This window comes from Hippopotamus amphibius, chromosome 8, assembly GCF_030028045.1.
Source record: "Hippopotamus amphibius kiboko isolate mHipAmp2 chromosome 8, mHipAmp2.hap2, whole genome shotgun sequence".
In the NCBI taxonomy this organism is placed as follows: domain Eukaryota; kingdom Metazoa; phylum Chordata; class Mammalia; order Artiodactyla; family Hippopotamidae; genus Hippopotamus; species Hippopotamus amphibius.
Genome location: NC_080193.1, coordinates 87920951 through 87935869, shown reverse-complemented (window position 1 = coordinate 87935869; position 14919 = coordinate 87920951). Strand labels below are relative to the sequence as shown.

The window sequence follows — 14919 nt, the reverse complement described above, 5'->3', positions numbered from 1 at the left end:
TGCTTAATAAATGATGAGTAAATCAAGTAATGAATAAAGATACCCAGTAAAGCATGTAGGCCCAAACTCTGCTCCTTTTGCAAGAAAAGAATGTACCAGTCAAGAAACCTTTTTACCTACTTCCCAGTCAAGGAAAATTTTCTAATTAGAGAAGAATTTGAAATTTGAAAATCTTCTAACTGGGGTTTATTTAAAAAAAAAAGAAAGAGCACCTAAAGCTTCATTTGAGAAGCTTCGAGAAGGAGAAGCAGCTGGCACCTCTTTCCCTACCCCATATTTGAATTGCACTTACCAGCAAAGGGCTAGCTAGGATACAGTGGAAATTCCAATAGAATGGGAGGCCAGAGAGCTCACTCCGCACCCGTAGTATCAATGCCTCTGCCACACGATCACAGGAGAATGTAGCTTTGCCAGGGCCAGCAGTGTCCTTCAACAATGGGCAAAGCAGGTCATTCAAATGAGAAAGAAAAGCCGCAGGAGGAGCAGTCAGGCGCTTGTTCAGCTCCTAAAAAAGACAGCAAGCGTTGTACAGAGTAAGAATGCTAAAAGGAAACTGACTCCCTCGTAAGTAACAGCAAAGGAAAGTTCCGGTTAACATGAAGATAGCGGGCAGTAATGGAAATAAAAACAAAAATAAATAAGTGGGACCTAATGAAATTTAAAAGCTTTTGCACAGCAAAGGAAACTATAAACAAGACTAAAAGACAACCCACAGAATGGGAGAAAATATTGCAAATGAATCAACAGACAAAGAATTAATCTCCAAAATATATAAACAGTTCATGCAGCTCAATATCAAAAAAAAAACCCAATCAAAAAATGGGCAGAAGACCTAAATAGGCATTTCTCCAAAGAAGACATACAGATGGCCAAGAGGCACATGAAAAGCCGCTCAAGATCACTAATTATTAGAGAAATGCAAATTAAAACTACAATGAGATATCACTTCACACCGGTTAGAATGGGCATCTTCAGAAAAATCTACAAACAGGACTTCCTAGGTGGCGCAGTGGTTGAGAATCTGCCTGCCAATGCGGGGACACAGGTTCAATCTCTGCTCCAGGAAGATCCCACATGCCGCGGAGCAACTAAGATGGTGCGCCACAACTGTTGAGCCTGTGCTTTAGAGCCTGTGAGCCACAACTATTGAGCCCATGTGCTGCAACTACTGAAGTCCACGTGCCTAGAGCTCATGCTCCGCAACAAGAGAAGCCACGGCAATGAGGAGCCCACGCACCACAAGGAAGAGTAGCCCGCACTCACTGCAACTAAAAAAAAGAAAGCCAGCACACAGCAAAAAAAAACAAAAGAAAGAAAGAAAATCTACAAACAATAAATGCTGGAGAGGGTTTGGAGAAAAGGGAACCGTCTTGCACTGTTGGTGGGAATTGTTACAGCCACCATGGAGGGCAGTATGGAGGTTCCTTGAAAAACTAAAAATATAATTACCATATGACCCAGCAATTCCACTACTTGGCACATACCCAGAGAACACCATAATTCAAAAAGACAGATGCACTCCAATGTTCACTGCAGCACTATTTACAATAGCCAGGTCATGGAAGCAACCTAAATGTCCGTCAACAGATGAATGGATAAAGAAGATGTGGTACAGATATACAATGGAATATTACTCAGCCGTAAAAAGGAACAAAATCGAGACATTTGCAGAGACATGGTGGGCCTAGGGACTGTCATACAGAATGAAGTAAGTCAGAGAGGGAAAAATAAATATCATATATTAACACATATATGCGGAATGTAGAAAGATGGTACAGATCAACTGGTTTGCAAGGCAGAAACAGAAACACAGATGTAGAGAACAAACATATGGACACCAAGGGGGGAAAGCAGGCAGGGGGGAGGGGTTGGGGTGGGATAAATTGGGAGATTATGATTGCCATATACATATTACTAATAAGAAAAAGATATATCAAATTGTACACTTTAAATATATGAGTTTATTGTATGTCAGTTATATCTCAATAAAAGTTCTTAAAAAAATAAAATAAAATAAAACTAACTAGAAGGTAAAAAACCACAGTGGGCAGAAGAGGAAGGGAAAGGAAAATAAAAACATCAGAACAGGAAAGAAGAAAACAAAAAGAAGAGAGATCAACTGGCCTACTCCACAGTTCTGCCTTCCATTGAATGCACTACAGAAACACACACACACACACACACACACACACACCCACCCATATGGAAAGATCCCAGGGCTAGAGGTAGAAGTGCAAAACATCAATGGAAATTGTCTCAACCTGACTTGACCTTCCTTGACGTTAATGTCCCCTGACCTTCACTAGGAAAGAAATTATATCCACTGCCACCCACAGCAGTGCTTCTCTTCACACTTACCTTGGCTCGCTGGCTGATCACACTAGTGTCCACCTGCTCATGCCACACTTGTTGAAGATCCGAAACCAGCAAGGCATAGCCCTGCTTGGTGATATAAGCCTTGACCAAGAGGGAGTTCTCAGCAAGCTGCAGCCATGCCCAAGGCTGCATCAGCAGGCCTTGCTCCAGTTCATCCATCTGCAGGAAAGCCTTAATTTAGCAAAGTGCCCCCAGGGTGCTGTAGGCCTGGGGGGACACCACTCATAAAGTTCTATATCAAACACATCTTGTGAAAATCCTCCCTAAGAAAACAGAAGGTATGGATTTACATTCTACTCCCTCTCCTCCACCCTCCCTCCCTGTATATAACCAGCTGAACACCAACCCTATTGCCTCTTGCCACTAAAAATCTATTTAGAATTTTGAGGGTTTTTCTCCCATATTAAATTCCTAGAAGACATAAAATATCTCCTTCTTCTATAGCGTTTAAGCCTCAGCATATTGGTATTAGTATTTCTGCTTTCTAATAATATAACAGTATGGAAACCTAAACCATTTTTGTTGCATCTTTATCACATTCCTAAGAAATATGTCAATGCTAGCCTTTCCCAGAACTTCTAAAAGAGAAGAAATAGTTCTTGTTCTATAAAACATCATAAGTCATAAATGTCATGGGCAGGAAATTCAAACTATTTGATCATTATCTAAAAACAAAACTCTGGAAGCTCTGTGAATTTTAAATATATATATGTGTGTGCCTGTATATATATATATATATATATATATATAGAACATATATATATTTCCTAAACATATAAATATATATTCCCTAAACGAATGTAGGTATGTATGTGTATATATATATATATATATATATATATATATATACACACATTTATATGCCCTCTAAATATATTTTTCCCTAAATATATATACATTGTCTAAGACAGGGATTCTTTTTTTTCAGTAGAGCCATATTTACATTTTATTTAATTGTAGTTTAATGTTTTTTTTGGTTGATGAATTGAATAACATTTTTAAAAAATCACAATATCTTTCATCGGAAAGCTTCTATTTTATGCCTTCAAATGAATAGGAAAGTATACCAAAATTATTAATCATTCCATAGTACTACAAACCAGTCCTAAAAACTAACTTCTTTGTGTAGCTAATTGAATACCTGTCTGAACCATTATCTTGACTGTATTTTTCCTTAAAAACACATAGGGGGAAACCTTAAGATTGTTTTTCCCCCAAGAACTGGGGTAACATACCAAGAAGTATCATAGATTAATGTGCAGACTCTGGAAAGGTCCAGAGCCTATTTTTATATTTGCTGAAGATAATAATATGAACTTCAGCATGGACACAGCATATTCCCTTCAGCATGTATTTTTAAATATGAAACATACTTTTCAGTAAAAACTTTCATTATTGGTGATTTTTAACCAGTGGCCTCATTTTTTCTCTCCCCACTGTATTTGCTAAGGCTGCCATAACAAAATACCACAGACCAGGTGGCTAAAGCAACAGAAATTAATTATATCACAGTTCTGGAGGCTGGAAGTCTAAGATCAAGGTGTCAGCATGTTTGATTTAAGACAGGGATTCTTATACTAGAGTCTATGCATGTAAACCCCCTGGAATTATATGCAAAATTTCTTCATACATGCATATACCCATTTGGAGGGAAGAGGTCCACAGCTATGGTCAAATTCTCAAAGGGATCAATGAGACACAAATAAAGAGCTAATAACTCTGTGTCCAGAAGCAAAGAGAAAAGCCCTAATCCCATTTCAATACCCTGAAAGACTAAGAAGTCAATAGAAGGCACAGCACATTACACAGGTAGAGACCAATGAATTAACTCCACTCATCACCCACATCCCCACCCAAGGCTCTGCCATCAGTGACATCACACCCTGCTTCACATCCTGGAAACCAACCTTCCTACTTCAACAACTAAACTTGCAGTCTTAATCTAGTAGATGTTCAGTAACTATGACTACTTTACAGGCAGTTTGATCATTTTTCCTGTGGGTAAAAAAAAAAAGTGTGGGACTTTCCTGGTGGTCCAGTGGTTAAGACTCCGAGCTTCCACTGCAGGGGGCACAGTTTTGATCCCTGGCCGGGGATCCTCCAGGCCATGTGCAGAGCAGCCAATAAAAAAAAAAGTGATTTCAATCTACAAACACAAACTGAAGTTGGGGGTGGGGGCAGATCTTAGAATACAAAGAAAACAATGAAAATCCCTGGATTTCATTAACATGGTTAACACAGTTCTGTTCTTCCAGTCATTTTCATCTCAATCTAAGCCATTATTCTTCCACTTATAACCCAGTTTTTGAAGCGTGGCCTTGTTACATAATTTGTATAGTCACTAGACAGGTGAAATAGAAATATACATATTGTGATTTTTATCTCCAGCGGCCTCAAAACCTTCTGTTTGGAAGATGGTATTTCGGTCACATTTCCCATCTGCTGTTCCTACTGGGAAGAGATCTTAGAATGATGAAGCTAGTCCTCACTGGACCAGAGTTCCACACTACCCAAGGTCACAAACCGCAAGTCGCCAAGCCCCTCTCTCCCTTATAGGCACTCCCCAGTGGGCACTCTAACAGTCACTAAAATTGGGTTGATTATCCGACCCTGTCACTTAGGAAAGCCTGGAAGCTCAGGACCCTCACACTGTATGGTGCTTTGTTTTGCGGGCGGGGGAGGAGTTTAAAATGTGGCTGGGGTCAACATGTCCCCTAAAGAGGTCTGAGAAATTCAGCACCAGCCCTGGGGTTAGTTGCTCCCACCACGCATGTCCTGTTCTGAGGCCTCTGTATCTCACCTTTTTCTTATTACCTTCAAGGATGCCTTGAACCTTTACTTAACCAGATTCACCCGTTTATTATTCTTGAATGAGGCAGGGGAAGCGCTGAGGGCCAAGAGTGGAGTGGGGTTGCCTAAAGCGGGTCGGCACCCAGTCCCGCCGCTTGGCCAAGAGCCCCTCTCCCGGAGCAGTTCCTCCGCCATCCTGCAGAGGGCAGCAAAACCCCAGCGACAGTCTGGGCTGGGCCACGCCCCGGCCCTCGGGGAAAGGGCGACTCCTCACTCCCTTTACCACAACCCCGCTCCAGGAGCCCCACCTGGCGTCGTCCAGTTTCCATTCGCCCTCACTAGAAAGGCCTTCACTGTCCACGTTTGTACGTTTACCACACCAGCTACATAAGGAGTGGCTTGGGACCCCTCGAGGGACAATAAAGCCGAAAACCGCCGGCTTGGTCGCACCAAGCTGCCGCCGCAGGAGTACCCTTACAAACCCCGCCTCGCGGCCGGAGGCGAGCTGCGCACGCGCGGCCCTGCGGCCCCGCCCACCCCGGAGGCCTGTCCCATAATCCCGGCCCCGCGCAGGTCCCTACTGGGAGGAAACTTTGGGGAGGAAGCGAGTTGCCAGGGCCCGCCCGCAGGGTCCGAGCAGTCTCTCACCGCCCTGCCCCGGCCCCGACCCCGACCCCGACTAGAGCTCGACCCCACCTACCGTGAGCGGCCTCGAGAGCTCTCACCCTCCTCGCTGCAGGCTGAGCCGCCCGCGCAAACCGAAAGCCCTAAAGTAGAGGCATTCCCCCCCAATCACCACCACGGGGAGGCGGGGTCTTGGGACACTGGGGAGGAGCCCAGGCCTGATGTAGGCGGGGCGTCTGCGCCCACAGAGCTGATAGCTGGAGCGCTCGGAGGTGGAGGAACACTGTGGCCTGGAAAGCGAGAAGGGAGGCTCAAGGACCCCTGGTAGAGATGTGAAAGGGGTGGTGGCATTCCTTAGAGTCGCGCTGGCAGAGCAGAAAGAATGCCAGACGAAGTGCAGGAGAGAGGACCCCGAATTTGGATTTGTTGACAAACCTAAAGTCATTTCCCTTCCCTACCTGTCCAACCGCTTTTTTGGTTGTTTTGTTTTTAAATAAAACGAGGGGATTGAACTTCAGTAGATAATCTCTCTTGGGTCCCCACCAGCACTCGAGTTGTTTAAGAGATGAGTCTCCCAGGCATAAATCCCACGATCTGACCTCATGCTTCACCTCTCCTGTCTCATTTCTCCTTCCATTCACCCCCTACTTATGCTCCATCACCACAGAGAAGCTTGAAATCCTTCAGCTCATCTTGTACCTTGTACAAATTACTGTTTTGCTCGAGCTGGGTACCTGAGCCTGAAAAATTCTCCCCATCCATGTTCCACAACCAAAAGTCCTCCTCTTGTCAAGGCCAGCCTCAGTGCTGCTTCTATGTAAAAGCCTTTCCCACTATTCCCAATCAGAATTCATTATTTCTTCTTCTTTGCTCCTATAGCATTGTTTTCATCTTTATTGCAGACTGCTTTCTGCTTTGGATTTTAGTTAGTAATTACACATCTGTTTAAACCATAAGTGTTCTAGAGGGCAGGGACCCTGTCTTATCCATATGTGTATTTCCAGGACCTTGCACATAGGAGGCACTCAATAAATATCAGTTAGGTGAATGCTGGGGTTGGAGTACAGATAGTTCACAGGCAAAATATCATTCATTCATGGCCCACTAAACCATAGCCCTGCTCTGAAACAGTTGGGCCTAAGTAAGAGAAGGAAAGGCAAACACACCTATTGGGAAATGAGACCTTTAGGTGGCCTATGTGACACACACACACACCCTCTCCCTGGGAGAAAGTAGAGCCTGGGATCTGGCTCTCCAGCAAGCTGGGAGATAGGGCTAAAGTAACCAAGGTGGAAGCAGGAGTTCTAGTAATTACTGGGACCTAAGTTCTCTGCTGGACCCAGGGAACTGCTCCCCAAAACCAGTCAGCAAATCAGCTGTCTCTCCTGCCTCAGAGGGCCCTCCTTCCTCATTCCCAGAGTCTTCGGGCAGTGGGCAGAGGCAACGGAGGGGCTGGGGAATGCAGGGACACAGATTTTGGATGGAGAAGGGAAGCTCATACTCTTCAGCAGCCTTCTCCCTGGACTTCTGAGGCATCCGAGCCTCTTGGGCAGTGAAAGAAGATGGCAGCCCTTGACCTAGGCCTCGCTCAAGCCGTGTACCTGCAAAAGAGAGGGTGGTCAGGCCACTGCCCAACCCAGGGAGTGATGACTTCCTGGCCACTCCCCAGTCTCCTGGGGCCTGGCCTAAACTTACCAGGAATGGTGTTCTCTAGGAGGAAGCCCAAGAGTCCCGCCAGGAAGATGGGCTCTGTGAGCAGTGAGCGTAGTAACACATCCAAGGGGCTCCAGCCTACAGGGGGTTGAGGCCAAGCAGGAGGGGAACTCTGATCCTATGCAACGCCAAGGAGCCTAATAACTTCCAACCTAAGCCTTAGTCTTGGACTAAGGACAGATCTTTCTGAATTGTTCCATTTCCCCTCTCCCCCACTTTGTCCCTCTGCTCTCTATTTCCCACATCCAGACTCTTCCCCCAGGGTCCCTGCTCAATACCCTATATTCTGAGCATCCATGTGCCTTTCAGATATGCTTCGATAGTTCTAGGCTCCCTGTCTCCGGAAAGTTTGGCATTAAAAGCCCCAACCTTATTTCCCACTTCTTACCTTCTATGCTCTAGCCTGGGTTCCTCAACCTCAATACTACTGACATTTTGGACCAGATAATTTTCTGTTTGAGGGGGGCTGTCCTGTGCATTGTAGAGCGTTTAGTAGCATCCTTCTACCCACTAAATGCCAGCAACAATCACCTCTCCCCTGCTTATAACAACGAAAAATGTCTCCAGCCATTGCCAAATGTTCTCTGTGGGACAAAACTATCCTCAATGAAGAACCACTGCTGTTTGCTCAGCTGAGCTAACAAAATGAGTTATTTGCTGCTCCCAGGACATACCCTATGACTTCCTACTTCTATGTCTTTGTTTATGGTGGTTCTTCCACCAGGAGTGATGTGTTTATTTCTTACCATCCTTCAAGGCCAGCTCAGTGTTACTTTCTCCATAAAATTTACCTAGATCATCTCCAACAGAAGCCACCTATCTCACTGCTGAGCACCACAGCTCTTTATCTGAACATTTCTAGTTATGTTTCTACACATCTCATTTCTTTTACTAGACTGTAACACCTACAGGCACCTTTGTATCCCAAGGAGCTAGCACCATGTTCAACAAATATTTGCTAAACAAAGGAACAGGCTATTTGTACCAAAGCCCAGAGAAGGGTGTGGGGCCTAGTGTTCAGAGAAACTCAAGTCTTGAGCCCTTGCTTTCCCACTGCCGAACAACTCCTCTTTCCCTCGCCCCTCCTCCCACCTGTGCTCAGTAGAACTGGAGCTTCCCGAAACCATCTTGGCAGCAACAGGGCCATGAAGATGGAGAAGCCAACAATGAAGACATTCCGCCCAGAGTCAATGTCAGCCAAGTGGAAGCTGGAGAATCCAGTAGACAGAACCACGGCATGGGTCACCCCCAGCACCCCACCTGTCTCGTACAGAAGTAATCAAAGATGTTGGGAGAGGGCTGGCACAGCAGAGAGTATTGCAGGCCGGGGAAGGTTGTAAGGGGCAAAGACCACCAAAAGGCCCAGGAGCCCAGAAGCCCAGTCAAGAGGCCAAGATGTGGCTGAGAAAACAGGGCAGCTGACATATACTCATATCTACATACTAGGGAGCCTATTCAGAAAGAAAGGGTGCCAACCACCAGCAACCAGGTGGGCCCTGCTGGGGGGTACTGGTTCAATACCAGTCCTGCTGATACATCCACTCACCAAGCACAGGCAGCGGGATCATGGTGAGGAGCTGGGCCAGCCTCGGGGAGAGCCCAAGTGCCACGCAGAGCAGCCCCACCAAGTGGGCCACTCGCCGAGATCCAGCCTACATGACGAAGAGACACTAGAAAACACAGCCACCTCCTCGACCATTCAAGGTCTTCGCCTGGCTGACCCTTCTCATCATTTGGATCCCAGCTCAAATGTCACTCTCCCAAGAAGCATCCCTGAGCACTCTACCTAAAGGGGCCTCCCTTACTCAACCACTATCCCACCCCCTGTTTTGTTTTCTTAAATAGCACTTATCACTCTTGGAAATTATCGTATTTGCTTAATTCTTAAATTGTCTGCCCTTCTCTCTCTTGAAGTCCCCAAGAGAGCAGGGACTGCATCTGACTTGCTTCTCTCTAGAACCTCAGCCCTGGTCCAGTGCCTGAGGGACAGAAGGGGCTCAGGAGTGATTTAGTGTCTTCCTCACACTCCTAGCCCTTACCACTTCTAGGCACCTCTCTAAATGAGATCACTGCTATGAAGTGCCTGGCAGAGGGCTAGGCACAGCTGGCAGTCAATTCCCTTCCCTCTCCTGCCCCTCTGGCTCGGCCCCTCCCCCCCACCACACCCCTGTCCACATACCTGGAGAAGACTCACTGTGCCCACGTTGGGGAAGCTGGATGCAGTGCCCATGGGGCTCCCCAACAGCCCAGCCAGCACACTGCCCAGACCCTCCAGGCTCAGCCCTCGGCTACAGGCATGCGGAGGTGGAGAAGGCAAATGCAGCAGCCGGCCACACAGGGCGTAGCAGCCCAGGGAGCTGGTGGAGGCTGCCAAGGCCATGGAGATGCCCGCAGCCAGAGCCCTGGGTGTCAGCAAGGGCCAGTCCCACTCAGCTGGGGAGGGAGAAAGAGCTGCCTTAGGGCCAGACTCAAGTCTAAAGCATCTCCCTGCCTCTGACAGCCTACGATGCAAGAATCCTAAAGGCCCCATTGTCTTTGAAGATAAGGTCTTGGGACAAAACCATCAAACTCAGGGTAAAGACCCATCCCTTTACTGTGGTCTACAAAGTCCTCTTTGGTCTGACCCTTACTTCTCTCTCTCCCACCATACCTCACTTCTTGCACTCCAGATACACTGGTCTTGTTTCAGGTCCTTGTACGTACTGTGCTGCTGGCCACCACAGGGCCTTTGCATATGCTGTTCTCTCCACCCAGAATGCTCATCACTCTTGCCTTTACCCAATAAGCTCCTACTCATCTCTCACATCTCAGCTCAGTGATCACTTCCTCAAGAATGCCTTCCCTGGAAATTCCCTGGTTGTCCAGCGGTTAGGGCTGCATGCTCTCACTGCAAGGGCCCAGGTTCAGTCCCTGGTAGGGAAACTAAGATCCCACAAGCCATGCAGTGCAGCCAAAAAATAAATAAATGAAAGATAAATAAAAATAAAAACATTTTTTTAAAAAAAGAGTTCCTTTCTGACCTCTCCAATAAAGTTAGATTCCCTATTATAAACTTCCATCACACAAGGAACCTCCCCTTTCTCATATTTACCACATGCAATTTTGTATTTACTTGGGGACTTTAATTAGTATCTGTGTTCCCCAGCAGATTATAAGCTTCATGAGTGCAGGAACTGTGTCTGTCATGTTTATCACCATGTCCCCTATCACGTGCCTAGCACATAATCAGCACTTAAATGGACCATTATTAAGTTGATGAGTGAGCAAATTTCATATACAATGCCTCAAAAGCCATCTTTGTGCACAGGTCACCAGCTCAAATGCCTGTGAGAGTAGGCATCATAAATGTGTAAATTGGGTAAAAGAGTATCAACACACAGTGGTGGGGCTTACAGATGTCTCTAAACAGTAAATAAGACACCTGTGGTGAGCGCCTGGCATTGCCCCTCAGACAGGCAATTTCTCTCCGCTGTGTGTTTTGATAATTCGTACAATTTCATTAAGTCAAAAATGAAATTCATGAAATCTTGAGTTCAAAAAAAGAGACATTTTTATCGGAGTCAGAGGTTGGATGACCAGAATAAAACCTACCTGGGTGAGGCAGCCAAAGCCACGGTGCCTCGGTGGGGGCAGACAGCTCCTGGGGGATGATGCTGAGACCCAGAAGGGCAGAAACGATCCACACACAGGCCACTGGGATCAGCACCTGAGGGACAAGACTGAGACAGAAAAGAACCCCTCCCCCAGAACCTTCTAAGCCCGTCTTGGAGGGGTAGACAGAAACCAAAAGGTAGGGGGCCAAGCAAATGTTCCGTGCCAGCCCTTCTAACTTCAACTGCCCCAGCCCAGACCCCCACATACCGAGAGGAGCCTGAAGGCAGGGGTGTGAGTGTGGGTTGAAGGGGTTGAAGAGATTGAAGATGGCCTCCAGGGGCGTGGGGGTAACAGGCGGGAGCCCAGGTGCTGAGAACAGACCACCATGAGCAGGATAAGCCTAGGAGAGAGAAGGAGCTTTAGGAGCAAGAGGAAGCAGGCATCCTGAGGGGCGAGTGCAGGCGGGAGTGGCAGGATACCATAAAAGGGGGTCCCAGAGAAGAAAGCTCCCCATGGAGGGGGAAAGAGGGTACCTTGGGGGTTAGCAGGAGACAAGGTGAAAGTCGGGGTGACCAAATGAATCCAGCAAAAGTCCTGGATTCCAAATCCATAAACTTGTCCCTGCTGAGATGGTAGAGCCAGCAGCTCTGCCCTTCCCATTTCCCGCACACCCCATCGGACACCACACCTCTCAGGACTTACTTACAGTGATGCCAGGCCCCAGTGAGTAGAGCAGAAGAGGGCCACCTCCCTGTGGGCAGAGAGCCCTGCCACAACCAGGCTGGGGGCCAGCACCAGGGGCCCACAGTGGGGGAACAAGTGGCCAGGACCCCCCAACAGCCCCAGCATGCCCTGCAGCAGCCCAGAGACCACCACGGCCCCGGACACCTGGTGGAGTGGAAAAGAGGACAAAGAGAAAACATTCTGCTCAGTTGAGATGACCTCAGTCTAGACTTTTTAACTAATTCCAGGGAGTTCCCTGGTGGCCTAGTGGTTAGGATTCCGGGCTTTCACTGCCGTGGCCTGGGTTCAGTCCCTGGTTGGGGAACTGAGATCCCACAAAGCCACATGGTGTGGACGTACACACAAAAAAACCCAAACTGATTCCAGGAGGGGTTTCCCACCCCCAATTCTTTCCCTTAGAACATCCCAGTCCCTGCAAAATGGAAACAAGAGCCTCCCCAATCCCAGCACCAATCCCCAATCCCCAATCTTAGCCCGCCTCCTCCTCCACATCCCCAGGCACTTACTTCTCTGAGAGAAGTGTTCCAGAGCTCCAGGCCATGGCAGCCAGGCCCCCTACACAGGCGCAGCACAAGGGAGGCTGGGAGAAGTTGGGGGTGTGGAGAGGAGAGGTAAACGGGATGGAGACCCATTGCTCTACAGTCCTGGCTGGTGTCTGGCACAGCTCCAACACCCCACAGTGCCTACCCTCCCATCATTGCCCCATTTCAATCCTGCACCCACTTACACCTGTGTGCTCAGATGAACACCCCACGCCACCCTCACCCTGTGCCCTTGCTCTCTGCTCACAGTTTCCAGGTGTCCGAATGGCCAGAGGGAGCTTCTGACTGGTCAGCACCAGACCGGGGATAAGAAACTCTAAGGATGGAGCCTGGACAAGAGGCAGCCTGTAGGAACAGCAGCCCCACCAGGTCTGGAAACATGGGGCAGCCGAAAGCCTCCCCAAGCCTCTCCTACCCATTGGGACCCTTTCCCCTTCTCTCCAGGGAGTTCCCCTCACCTGCTGCCCAGCCAAGTTTGCAGGGCAGTAGACATGCCACATGAAAAGAGGCTGGAGGCCAGGAGCTGGGCAGGGAAGGAAGAGAGTCCTCCTGCAGGGAGACTTCGAAGCAGGAGCAGATGGGAGGCACAGAGCACAGAAGCCAGGACCAAGATATGCTGCAGGCAGAGGAGCAGTCTTCAGAAATAGGCAAAAATACCTATTTCCAGAAGCTTTATCATGCAACACCTACTCCCTCCAAACACCTCCTTCAGCCAGCACCAACTCCTGCACCTCCGTCTCCTACCTGCAGAGCCAGAAGACAGCTGAGGCCCCAGGGAGGAGGCCCACACAGAGAGGCCCAAGAGTGAGAGGAGGGATTCTGGACGGCAGGCGGCTGTGGCAGGGAAGCCATGGTACCCTGGGAGCCCACGGATCGGAGTTGTATGGCGTTAGGGGGTGATCGGCTCATGCTTCCCTGCCCTTCTTCTTGTCTTGGCTGCCCCTGGGGCCAGAGTTAAGGAGGGAGAGTAAGAGGTCAGAGTTTGTGTGAAGTTAGCTGCCTGGAGCGGGGAGGGGGTGGGAGTGTCAATGAAGCAGAGCAAAAGGATGAGGGATTTGGGGCGGGACACAGCCCTTTCACCTTTGCCCAGCTCTTGTGCAAATTCCATCACCCATTAACCTTGGAGGCAAATTCTGGACCCCTCCCCCCAAGAATCTTCATCTAAGCAGCTGTCCCAGAATAGGAATGGTGGGGAGGAAGCCTCTAAAATAGCCTGGGGAGGTTTTACAGGCTGCATTCCCTCCTCACCACTGCCATTTAGAACCATCACGATTATACTGCAGCTCTCAACTCTTTTAGGGTCAAGCCCCCTGGACTACCTCGAAAGGAAACATCCTCACATCATGTATGACAACAGTGAGCACAACTCCATATAATGTTCTCACTGCAATATAAAGGAGAAACAAAAGTAATTTATGATAACAGGTATTTCAGTGTGTGAAAACTTGGGCCCAACTAAACCAGGAGGCAATGAAGTAGTCCAGTGCCCACCCCCATGTGGAATCACCGTGAATATGACAGCTACAACGCCAACTGATATTGGTGCTTTCCTCATGACACGTGCAACAAGCAGTGCTGCCGTTAGTGAACTGGTGTTCCAAAATAGTGAACAAGTTCTTGGTAAAGCGATGAACAAAGCATTGTTTTAATTTACACAGAGGTACATTCCCGGCAAACTGTCTTTTCCCAAATGTGCAAAAACTATTCTGTGTTTATGAATAATTTGATCATATAACACTAAATAATTCTAGGCTCAGATAAACAGGATTTTCATATACATGATGTACATTCAAAGGTTGTCTTGGGAATTCTTCAAAATAAATTGCTGGGCATTTCAGGATGTGTAGCATCCTGTACAGGCCAACTAAACGCCAGTAAATCCCATCCCTTCAAATTTTTACACCAATCAAAAAATGCCCCATAGGGACTTCCCTGGTGGTCCAGTGGTTAAGACTCTGCACTTCCACTGCAGGGGGCATGGGCTTGATCCGTAGTCAGGGGAACTAAGATTCTACATGCCACACTGTGCAGCCAAAAGAAAAAGAAAAAAAAAGAAAAGCCCCATAAATTTCCAAGATACACCCTAGGTGGCAGTATCACCCCTGTTGTATATCTTCATCCATGGTCCCAAATAACCGCAGCCCAGCCGGCTGCTCAGTTTTTCTTCCTCCAGTGATAACCCAGCCTCGGTCTTCTCCTTAACAGCACTGACTACGACCACGTGTCAAACCATAAAGGAAGTCAGGAGAGAGATAAGGTATCCTTGGGCTTGCCCTCAAGGAGCTCATGGGGCTGGATACTTGGCTTGGCCTCTCTCCACGAGATGTGCGTCGGGATCCACACAGATGGTGCTCACTCAGAACTTGTGACAGATAGGGCTCCCCCAGGCATGGCACAGTCACTATCTGTGCCCCACTGCACCCAAGTCCAGCAGTGCTAGGGGCCCCAGGGTGCTAGGAGCAGGGACAAGGGAGAAGCTTGGTATGAGAGCCTATGACTATCAAACAACAGGGAAGTTCTGGAATGGAGTTCAGAA

General features: G+C 47.9%; 2 protein-coding genes across 5 annotated transcripts in view; both read right to left on the bottom strand.

Annotated features, from left to right (window-relative positions):
- The window catches only part of NHEJ1 (non-homologous end joining factor 1), an 84385-nt gene extending 77004 nt beyond the window's left edge, over positions 1-7381 (bottom strand). For 2 of the 4 annotated variants that reach the window (XR_009055013.1, XM_057744226.1), the window contains exons 1-3: positions 5475-5830; positions 2359-2535; positions 293-505 (exon numbers count right to left, since the gene is read on the bottom strand). Coding sequence is in view for 3 of the 4 variants with exons in the window: in XM_057744226.1 (XP_057600209.1) it covers positions 293-505; positions 2359-2535; positions 5475-5495 (411 nt within the window). In the remaining variant the exon portion in view is untranslated. Of the gene's footprint in view, positions 1-292; positions 506-2358; positions 2536-5474; positions 5831-5866; positions 5983-7291 lie in introns of those variants that run through there. The other 2 variants (XM_057744230.1, XM_057744229.1) reach the window with 2 other exon arrangements.
- On the bottom strand, positions 7092-14893 carry SLC23A3 (solute carrier family 23 member 3). The gene is made up of 13 exons (XM_057744231.1): positions 13703-14893; positions 13128-13325; positions 12842-12999; positions 12607-12728; positions 12348-12421; positions 11804-11985; positions 11365-11497; positions 11095-11209; positions 9683-9936; positions 9050-9155; positions 8596-8763; positions 7486-7581; positions 7092-7391 (listed from the first exon to the last, which is right to left on the bottom strand). Exons 1-13 carry the CDS (start codon positions 13715-13717, stop codon positions 7102-7104), a joined length of 1911 nt encoding a protein of 636 aa, XP_057600214.1. The 5' UTR covers positions 13718-14893; the 3' UTR covers positions 7092-7101.
- Between the last annotated feature and the right edge of the window lie 26 nt (positions 14894-14919).